The sequence below is a fragment of the Nuphar pumila genome, chromosome 2, assembly GCF_984573655.1.
Source record: "Nuphar pumila chromosome 2, dmNupPumi1.hap1.1, whole genome shotgun sequence".
Lineage (NCBI taxonomy): Eukaryota > Viridiplantae > Streptophyta > Magnoliopsida > Nymphaeales > Nymphaeaceae > Nuphar > Nuphar pumila.
In genome coordinates, this window is record NC_143250.1 from 1,077,255 (window position 1) to 1,088,989 (window position 11,735).

The window sequence follows — 11,735 nt, forward strand, 5'->3', positions numbered from 1 at the left end:
CCACTGGGCCACTCTGGTGAGTCACAATGAATTAGGGGTTGGGTATTATGTAAACTTATTGTATCCGGATGTAGTGCTTAGGGTTTGCTTGTAATTTGACTATCTTTAATGATAATTCAGATGCTAAAATTTTAGAAACTTAAGTTGTTGATATTTGTTTAATCCTTACTTGAGGTTAGATGTTGGGTGAAGAACCCATATGTAACATTAATTTCTGCTTATTCCAAACTCTATATAGTCATGTGGATTCTAAGGAATTGACATGGCTGAAGATGTTGCATGCATCCTTTTTTTTTATGTTTTGGTATTTGGATCCATATCAGAGCAAAAAATTCATAATTAATAAACTTGTTAAAATATGTAAAATAATTGGTGGATTGGGTTATAGAATCCAAAACTAAGTAATTCGACTCATTATCTATATATGTCTGCCCAAGTTATCATCAACAAACAAGGGACAATTGAAACAAAGCATCCGAGTAGGGTCCAAACAAACATTGAATTTGGTACAGTCTTTACAGAATGAACAGAACCATGTTCTGCCCCCAAAAAAAAAATTTCTTATCATTTCGTCTAAACCTGAACAAGCAATCAAACCACCTCTATGGGTTTTTAGCAACGGGAGGCGAGCCAATGATGGGATTTTTCCCTTGAATTATCGAAAAACAAAAAAAAATTGAGATTCTTTTCAATTGCTAGTATCATAAAAGCGCACTTGTTAAAATTCAAGGTAAACCTTATCGACCTTTCTTTTTCTTATACATGAATCTATGAATCTCGGTGAAGAAGTGTGGTTTTAACTTTTAACTCTGTGTTTATTTACTAAAATAGTCAGTATATATCATTTTTTTTAGAAAAAAATGCAAAAGCCCACCCAACTTTTGACCTGTTTAATTTAATTGACAGGAAGATGGTGAACCAGCTAAGATATGTGGGTCAGTGTGTCCTTGTCATCGTCCACACGAAATGGAGAGTGAGAGGCACATCACGTGTCTTTGGCCATAAATATTAAAATAGCACCACATAATGTTGTCAGCTCGTTTGCTCCGCCCGCAAGGCTTCAAGTGCACCACAGCCCCCAAATTAGCTCAGCCAATTTACTAACGGGTCGGGCTTTGACCCAGTTCTTAAAGGGTAGCCCATGACCTGACCCATTAGCCTAATAAGCCAATGTGAAGTAAGCCGGGTTACCAAGTTATTATAAAATTAATGCAACTAATTAATTTTTTATGTACCTAATTAATTATTTTTTTGTTTTTATATAATTAATTATTTAATTTTTTTAGTTTTTATAAAATTAATGCAACTAATTAGGTAAATAATAATAGTTACCAAGTTATTATACAACTATTAATTTTCAAAAATTTAATATTATTAAAATTAAAAAATAACTCAGGCCCGTCGGGCTGGGCTGGTAGCCCTTGGACTGACCAAGACTGGACTCACGTATATAATGGGCCGAGTTTCGGCCCGATAGCTAAGGGGCCAAAGCCTAAAACCTTGACCCAAACCTGAACGGGTCAGCTTGGCCAATCAAGCCGCCCAGCTCGTTGTCCACCCCTATTCTCAAGTGAATCGTTCTAAATCGGTCAAAAATAATTAAAAATTATTGTGTCAACTAGAACGTGACGCATGTTAAAGCTATTAAAATAATATTAAAAAATAATTTTAAGTTATTTTTTATATCTATTAAAAAATACTTGATTCAAGATACTATACATGTTGGCCGATGTGCACCGATAGTGACAACACTGGTCCTACAAACTTTATTTGTTTGTATGCACTAAATTTCTTGTGCCCTACCTGATGGTAAACCATTTTATAACCAGGTACCCCAACAAATATAGATAAATTATATAAAAAGGAAAAATGTTAGCACAATTACTTAATATGGTTAATTTTAGATTGTTGGGAATATTTAGGCATATAATCAACGAATCAACAAACAAATAAACGAGAAGAAGCAAAAGAAAAAATCAAACCACACAAAGAACAAAGATTTACTTGGTTTGACAAAAATTGCCAAGGTTCACGGTCGCACTAAAACCCTGTTATTCGACACTTACAATGGGCGGATGACCCTCGTTAAATAGAAAAAGTCAAAAAAAAAATTACAAATTAAAGACTCTGCAAGCGTAATTCGAAGATTACAAGGACCATGCAAGACTTATAATCTGATTCAAAGAGTCTCGGTGACTTTTGTAATCTGATCCTACAAAAAGTTTAGATAAAATTATGCTAAAAAATTCTGCAAAAGTAAAAGATTCATATTCAAGCAAGAAACATGCTCCACACTCCTCCAACATAGACTTAGTATGAAATATGTTTGGCTGGGTGCAAATTGTTTAACTGAAACTAATATGGTTTAATTTGACATGGCCCATGGGTCCAAGTAGATCCAATCTTTATGTATTGTACCTAAAGAGTTCCATTTTGAGGACGATCCATTCCAATTTGGAGAGACCAAGCATAAATGTGTTAGTTGAAACCAATCTGATCGAACTGGGTCCATCTAGGTTCACTAAGTCCAATATGTTTGACTCTGCACAAATTGTTTAACTGGAAGTAATCTGGTTGAACAAGGCCCGTTTAGGTTCATTAGGTCCTCCAATACACACAAACCACCTTGAATTTTGCATAGCTCAATAAGAACCCGGAATAGCAGAAATTGGTTCATTTGGCTCTAAGTCCAATATGTTTGACTGGGTGTGATAACTGGAATTAATGTGGTTGAACAGGGTTCACTAAGTCCAATACATTTGCCTACATGTAATTAATCTTATTTATCTAGGTCCATTTGGCCATACTGGGACCATTTAGATTCAAATCTATTTGGATTGTACCTAAAGGGTTCCATTTTAAGGATTATTCATTTCAATTTGGAGAGTCCAAGGATTGGGCTATATAAATGGGTTAACTGAAACCAATCTGGTTGAATTGGGTTGACTGAAACAAATTAAGTCCAGTACCTTTGCCTAGATCCAATATGTTTGGTCAATATTCTTTTAGGTCTGTTGGGTCTAATTAGATCCAATGTGTTTGAACCAATATTCTTTTAGCTCTCTATTGGGTCTAATTAGATCCAATCTGTTTGGTTTGTACCTAAAGAGTCCCATTTTGGAGACTCCAATACATTCCAATTTGGAGACTCCAATACGTTCCAAAAATAAAATAGGTTAAAATAGGTCTGGAGAGCCCAATACGTTTCAAAAATAAAATATGCAAAGACAATATGTATTTTTTGCAAGTTACAACCACGTTGAATCTTCATTTGACAATATGGTTGAACATGGTCCTACTCTTATGCACGAAGAAATTAAAGGAAAGCAGAAAAACAACGGAAAATATAAATTAAATTAACTCATAAATTAATTAAAGGAAATTAACAAAAGTCTCATCAATCAACTATATATCTGCAAAACCCACAGCAACTATTTATACATAAATAGCAAAACCCTAATCCATACAACGGTTCTTTGGATCAAATCTAAATACGAAAAGAATCCGAAAAAATAAAATCCTGAATGTTAATAATTAAGGATCCATTTGATTCCTGGATCCAAATCCTATCACCCTTTGTTCTTCTTGTTCTTTTTATTGTTCTTGCTGTCGTTGTTACTTGAATCCAACTCCGGATCCATGGGTGCATCAATATGTCACTACCAAAGTCTCCCAAGCATATGCTAGGTGGGTTCTTGTTTTGATCAACCACCAAATGTTTGAACAGATGCTATTTGAGTTCCCAATGTGTCGGATTCAATATCATCCAAGATGTGTGCTCCTTGAGCTCCATATCAATGCACAACACCGAGAGATACTCTGAGGTGGAAGTAACCATTAATCATTAAAAATTTGAAGAGAACTCTCTGCGGTGGAGTTATTTGGTTTGGGGTGCGGGTTACGGCAGAGATGCCCGCTATCTTCATTCTTGTTTAATGTTATCGCAGAAGGCCTGGTGGCATTACTCAAGCGTGCCGCCTCGAGGGATTTCTTGGATGCCTTAGGCATTCAAGGTTTTTCATGACACATTCTTTGATATGTTGATGATATGATGGTTTTTGGAAGGGCTACGGTCCAATAGATGCATAGACTTAGATTAATTCTTCATTTTTTCACAGCTTTATCCGGCTTGTCAATTAATGAAAGCAAGTGTTCTTTAATGATGTTCAATGTGGATCCATTGACAGCCGCGACAGGAGAAAATTAACATCTTTAATTGCAGGGTTGTGGACTTGCCTTTGCCGTTACAATAGAAGTATTACGTTGGTGATCAAACAGTGTTGGATGGCTTATCGGTCGGGTAGTGCATTGGCCAAAATTAATACTGGACGCCCACTACTATTCTAGTCCACCAGGGAGCTCTGGGGCTGACACTATTACATTTGAGGATGATGTGGATCAAGGCGCTTTCTTACTTTGTCGATCGGGATTTAGAGGGTGTAGATGATGGATCTTGGTTGCAGTGAGAGCTTTCGTTAAAGGAAATCTTCCAAACTCAAAAGGTATACATGTGTTTATTACCACCGGGGGCCGATTGGATTCCGAAAGATGCTTTATAGGCTACGGGGCTGTCACCTAGGGCACGGGTTTTAGCATGGATGATTCTACGTGATAAGGTCCAAAAACAGAGTAACTTAAAGAGGATAGGTTTACAATTATCGAGTTATTGCGTGTTTTGTTGTCAACAACATTTCATTAGTTCTGGTCATGCCCAGTGTTTGGGGAGTTATTCAATAAAACTTGGAGGTGTCCTGTGGTAGATGTTAAGGAGGAATCTTTTGTTCTGGACCTTATTTTAATGGGATCTGTAGTTATCAGGCGCGATAGAAGGTGGTGAATCATCTGGTGAGTATAGCTATTTACAGCTTGGTCGTTTATTTGGATGGCGTCTCTTTCTGACTTATTAATCTGGTGCATAAGGTTTTGAGTGATGTATACGAAATTTTGGGCATATCCATCAAAGATTTGCTTGTTTCGGAGGTGGTTCCACAAGATATGGAGTCGGATTCTTGAACTGTTCCTCATTGACTGCTAATGTTGTTGTTACTTGTAAGTAGATGTTTGCGGGGGGAGGGTTTAATGTTCTATTGACCTCCCATGTGTTTTGTTTTGTTGAATGAAAAAAACGTTAAGCTCTCTCTCTCTCTCTCTCTCTCTCTCTCTCTCTCTCTATATATATATATATATATATATATATATATATATATATATATAGTAATTATAGGGTGCTCCCAGAGTACCTACTCCCACCTAATAGAAGTTTCAAATTTTCAAATTTTGAGTTGTTTTTCATTGATCAAGCCCTATAAATATGATCTGCAATAATTATTTAGTGAAAAACAAGTTTTGGATCATGTGATTTTGACATGTTTTTAAAGATCTTCAAAAATCAACCATTCACAAGGTACCAAAATTTCATGACTTAAAAAAAAAACTATTTTGATGTTCAAAAAACATGATTCCTATGTTAAGTACACCTATAAGGTCTGATTTAAAAGATGCAACCTACAACTATGATTTCTAATAGGCATCTACTCCCACCTAGGAGAAACCATATGTATATCTTCTTGATCAGACGGCATAGATGCATTCAACATTGTTTATTTGATAAGAATCATGTTTTGGATCATGTTTTTGGACACAAAAATAAGATTTTTTAAGTCTCTGAATGTTTGGTATATTGTGGGCAGTTGATTTTTTAATATCTTGGAAAACCTACATGTAGATCACATTCACATGATTCAAAACTTGTTTTCTACTAAAAAAAGGGATGTAGATCATATCTATATGGTCTGATCAACAAAAAAACTTGAAATTTTTGAAAAATTAAAGTTTTCTTTAGGTGTTATTATTATATATGGGTTAATCTAACATTAAACGAGAGAGAGAGAGAGAGAGCTTTGAATTTCCCAGTATGTATTGTGACATCATATGTAGATATGTAAGTAAAGTAATATAGATCACCTGAGCTCCTGAAGATTGCGGACAATATGTTTCAGAATCCGTGGGTGAAATCTCCAACTCTAACATCAGATATACCTCTACTGATTATGAAACTAGTGATCTTTAGCATCCCAAGTAATCTTTTATAACTATGTGAGGGATTTATATGAAGCTTCTGGCATTGTTTAGTCATCAAACTCGAGAAGTTATGATGAACTTGGTCGCCTAAATCAACATGCGTAATAAATAGAAACAAAAAAAAATGTTAGGCATCATTAATCGACTTCTGTAAATAAATAGCAATTCACTTATTCAAAAGAATGAACATTTTATTTTATTGCAAACTTAAAATTAAAATAAGAAAATAATGGTGAATAGAAAAACCTACCACGCCCTTGTTCAGTTGGGGACTTCTGCAACGTATTTCGGTTTCCATGAATCCCCAATTTGGTCAACATTTTCCACAATATATAACTGACCCTAAAGAATACTAAATCTTTCTCTCGCTTGACTGCATCTGCATGTATGGCAGAATATGGTGATCAGGTGATAGTCCACTGAAATTCTTACATTGGACCTTACCATTCTAATTTGCATGATCATGTTCCCAAGTACCAACAGCCATGGATGCTGAAACAGCATCCGGATCAAATCCCTATATAAGTCATGACAAGTTTTTTTTTTTTTTGATATTTCCATGGAGAAACCGGACCCAGGGTCAGAAACCTAGTCGCTCTGGCTCTACCTGTCCTACTTATTATCACTGTCTTGGCAGTGTAAAACTCTGTGGACTTACTCCTTGCCCCCAGGAAGTCACTACACTTGGGCTTGCGCAAAAGGTGACGCCCATGGGATTTGAACCTACACTGCCTGCTTAGCTGCCTAAGCCCATCCCACTACGCTAGACCACTTTAGGGCAAGTCTTGATAAGTCCATCGATGAATCTCTTATCACAACCTAGGAGTATAAAGGCTAAAGCTAGCTGGGTCCACCTCGCTAGTTTCTCTAGGATGGCTGCAAGGTTTTTGAATCTGTTTGTCACACTCCAAGATCTGGCAACACCATGGCCAAGTTGACCACCAATTTTAAGGAGTGATATTGGTTAGATTGCCAACCAGATTGGCGCCCCATGCATTTTTAACGATGTGCAGCTGATTTTTTATAACTCTAAGTGTGTACAGTTTACACGACTGCCTAACCTCAGATAGTCCTTTGAAATTCTTCATTAAACCTCATTTCACAATCAACTCATAAACCTCATTCCTTGGTTAGTATCCCTTTCCATCTCCATGGCTACATATATATGGGCACCCATGGAAATTTGGAGTTATTCCACCATTAACTTGGAGATAATCCTCCATTAATTCAATAACTCTTACATCAGCATGTATATAAGTTATACATGCAGCCATTAACACTAACATTAACATGGGAGTTATAGCACATAACCTACATTTTAATGAGCCCATATTCATTTTAGTGGCTTATAGAGTTCCTTTGTTGGGACTTGAGACCCTATAGCCACAAAATGGATCCGGTACCTGCAGGAACCAACACGCAAATATGGCACCCCAGAATAAAGAGGCTCCTTCGTGCACTGTTCAAGACACTGACTCGTTAGGGTACTGAGTTGGTGGACGGATCTAGTGAAAAGCAAGTTTTTGACATGAGCTTTAGCTCACATCCAACAAGCTCCAACAGCCAAGTTCTGCTTATAATTCAGCAGCCCCTTAGATCAACGGGTGCAATTGCGCTGGATGAGTTGGAATACGACGTGATATTTATGGATATGAATCTATAAAGTAGGATCCAAATGTTTATTGACGCCGGATTGATCACAGTTTTTTAAGATCTGGATTCAAATTCAGACCAATATTTCCTACCAGATTGAATCTGGCTTGTTTGTCTTTTAACACGTAAAACCTTGTTACCAACAGATTTAGTATTCGATCTGACACATTCAAATTCTGCTTCATTGGATCTAGCTTGAAACTGGATTTGAATTCAGATTTACTACTCAAATCTTGGATCCTTATTTGGATCAAATATGACCCAGCTCGCATCCAACCTGTTTGCATCTCCACCTGTATAATCCACATTAGACGATCGGGCTCAAGTACTTAAACAAGTACTCGGGCCACCCAAAACACACAAAATCTCTAATGCGTGCAGCGATTTTCCGTGTAAGATGCGAAGCTTAAAATCGCTACACATGGAGCGAGTTTCTGTGTTTTGAGTGGCTCCTGATCACTTGATCTGACCTCTAGGTCTATTCTCTCTATCCAGATCTCTATTATGTTCTTATGGCTCGACCCATCATCATTATCATCTTCTTCCTCTCCCTAACGTCGATCTTCCCCTCCAAAATATTGTCAGAATCCGACACCGATCTGGTCGCCGACCTCCTTGCACTGCAGCAGCAGTCAACTTCAGGCATCATCCATCTCAACGACCACACCCTCCGCCGGTTCCTCCTCTCCCCACCCACCCCTCGCCCCTACTCCCTCCTCATCTTCTTCGATGCCATCCAACTCCATGACAAGCCCGAGCTCCATCTCCAGCTGCTTCGCTCGCAGTTCTCCCTCGTCGCCGCCTCCTTCATCAAGAACAATCGAGGCCATGAGTCCGAGACCCAACTCTTCTTCTGTGACATGGAGTTCAAGGAGTCTGAGGCGAGCTTCAGCCTCTTCGGCATTGATGCCCTCCCCCACATCCGTTTGGTCCCTCCCGATGTGAAGAAACCGGTGGGTTCCTACCCCATGGATCAGGGTTACTACATGCGGCTTGCCAAGGGCATATCAAACTTTGTGGAAGCGAAGACTAAGCTCTTCGTCGGCCCCATTGAGCGCCCGCCCATGATCTCCAAGACCCAGATGGTGATCCTGGCCCTCATCCTCCTGGCCTCTGCGCTCTTCATGGTGAAGAGGATCCTGGAAGGGGATACTCTGCTCCGCAAGCCCAAGGTATGGCTCGCCGGAGCTATCTTTGTCTACTTCTTCAGCATCTCTGGGACATTTTACAACGTGATCCTGAACGTTCCCATTGCCATCCCCGACCGCAGCGATCCTTCGAAGCTGATCTTCTTCTACCAGGGCGCTGGAGCGCAGCTCGCGACCGAAGGGTTTGTAATCGGTTTCCTTTACACCATCGTTGGCCTGCTGTTCGCGCTTGTTATTAACGTCCTCGTGTATGCGAAGAACGTGAATTTGCAGAGGGCGGTGATGTTTGTCGCAATGTTGGTGTCGGTCTGGGCTGTGAAGAAGGTGATTTATTTTGACAATTGGAAGACGGAGTATGCCGTTCATGTTTTCTGGCCTTCTCCAAGGCGTTGAAGGTTGTCTTGCTTGCTTTGAATTTTTTATTTTCTTGTTTCATACTAGGATTCAGAATGACGACCGAGTTGGAAAATTTCCAATCTTATGGACTGATTACGTTTTAGACTATTTTGTGAGATTTAGCAATCTTAAAGTCGTAATTTTTATATTTAGGTTGTGTTTGGGAGTTTTGCATTGGAGCTGGGTTGCAGAATCTATGATGAAAGCTGTGTTTGGGAGCAATGTTTTACCAAAATAATGGCAACAGGGAGGGTCCACAATGCGGAAATACAACACCCACCTCCTGAAACGAGTTTTGTGGAATCCACCAATAAACACCACCCAAGCTGCCTGTCCCAATGCCTTACTAAACATCCACACAGTGCAAGGACAAATATGTGCAAATACATGCATGGGCACATTCACAGGCATGCATAAACACATATACAAGGACAAATGCACGCATATATATATATATATATATATATATATATAGAGAGAGAGAGAGAGAGAGAGAGAGAGACATGCATGGACAACTTAGCTGCTCAGATGTGCAGAGCCCTTGTAATAGCATTATACAACTGGCAGCATGACAAATGGGGCACTTGATATTTGGATTCAACCTGTGTCGTGTCAGAAAGCAAGAACACTTAAAGTATTTAATTTTCACAGTGGTACCTTAACAAGCAAACCAAGAAAAATTATTGGAGAAAAACTTTGATCACTTAACAATGTTGTTGCAGACTAGCAGTAGCAGAGAATTTGCTTTCGTACTCAGCACAGTCGGATCACACCAACCACAAGGCACGAGAAAGAGAGTCGGAAACTTCAAACCAAACACATAAAGATTTAAATGAAAAGGTCGTTTTTTGTTCACATGCTTGCTCCATTTTCAGACCCCAACACACTTTTTTCACATTTTATGTGCCCATCTGAGAGCGTGAAAATAGCCAAATAGGTTTGTACTTTTGTTGGAGACGTCTAATATACATACAAACGCACAAAGTTTGTTTTGATGAAAATTTGATTTTATTTTGTTAAATTTTGGTGAATTATAATCCTTTGCTTTATAAATTTTTTAAAAACTCATCTAAACATCAAAAACAAAATATCCTAAACTAATGCATGTTTTCTACTAAATAATCTATAGAGATCGCATTTTTGCAGTTTGTCCATAAAGCATTCAGTGCAAACAACAACAACAACAACAACAACAACTACGCCTTCATCCCAAAACAATTGGGGTCAGCGATATGAACCAAAAAAGAAATTCATTTTGGGTCTTCCACATGAATCCTTTTCCTCCAATCATTTCTATCCAACGCCATGTCCTCGGTGAGGTTCAAAGCATTCATATCCTTTCCTATCATCTCCATCCAAGTCTTCCTAGGCCTACCCCGACCTCTTTTAACTAATATATTTTCCCATTTCTCCAACCTTCTAACTGGAGCATCATTAGGCCTTCGCCGAATATGTCCAAACCACCGTAAACGATTCTCTCGCATCTTATTTTCAATGGGTGCAACACCTACCTTCTTACGTATCTCTTCGTTCCGAATCTTATCTTTTATTGTATTTCCACACATCCATCTAAGCATCCGCATCTCAGCTACACTCATTTTTTGAATATGATGTCTCTTGGCAGCCCAACATTTCGTACCATATAGTAAAGCGGGTCTAATAGTCGTCCTATAAAACTTTCCCTTCAACCGCAATGACATTCTACGATCGCACAGCACTCCAGTAGCATTTTTCCATTTCATCCACCCAACCTTTATCCTATGATTTACATCTCCATCAATTTCTCCATACTTTTGAATGATGGATCCCAAATATTTGAAATAATCATTCACCGGTATATCTTGCTCACCAAGCTTCACTACACTCCCATCACTACTTCGTTGCTTACTAAACCGACATTCCATATATTCAGTCTTACTCTTACTCAACTTAAAACCTCTAGCTTCCAATGTCTGTCTCCATAATTCTAACTTAGCATTAACCCCAGCTCTAGACTCATCAATCAAAACAATATCATCAGCAAACAACATACACCACGGTACATTATCTTGAATTGATCTCGTAAGCTCATCCATCACTATCGCAAATAGGAAAGGGCTTAAAGCAGATCCTTGATGTAACCCAACCGTTATCGGAAAATTGGTTGTCACCCCTCCACAAGTGCGGACATTGGTTACTACTCCTTCATACATATCTTTAATTATACTAATGTACTTGAGAGAAACACCTTTCTTCATCATTGTCCACCAGAGAACGTCCCTAGGTACTCTATCGTATGCCTTCTCTAAATCAATAAAAACCATATGCAAATCTTTGTTCCTCTCTCTATATCTTTCAATAAGTTGTCTAAGAAGATGTATAGCTTCCATAGTTGATCTTTCAGGCATAAAACCAAATTGATTCTCCGATATCATGACAACCTTCCTCAACCTAGACTCAATCACCTTCTCCCAAAGT

General features: G+C 38.5%; 1 protein-coding gene across 1 annotated transcript; it reads left to right on the forward strand.

Moving 5' to 3' along the window:
- Positions 1-8,246: 8,246 nt before the first annotated feature.
- Positions 8,247-9,275, forward strand: LOC149844386 (putative dolichyl-diphosphooligosaccharide--protein glycosyltransferase subunit 3B). The gene has a single exon (XM_089997139.1). The coding sequence runs from the start codon at positions 8,247-8,249 to the stop codon at positions 9,273-9,275; it is 1,029 nt and encodes a 342-aa protein (XP_089853265.1).
- The last annotated feature ends 2,460 nt before the right edge of the window (positions 9,276-11,735 follow it).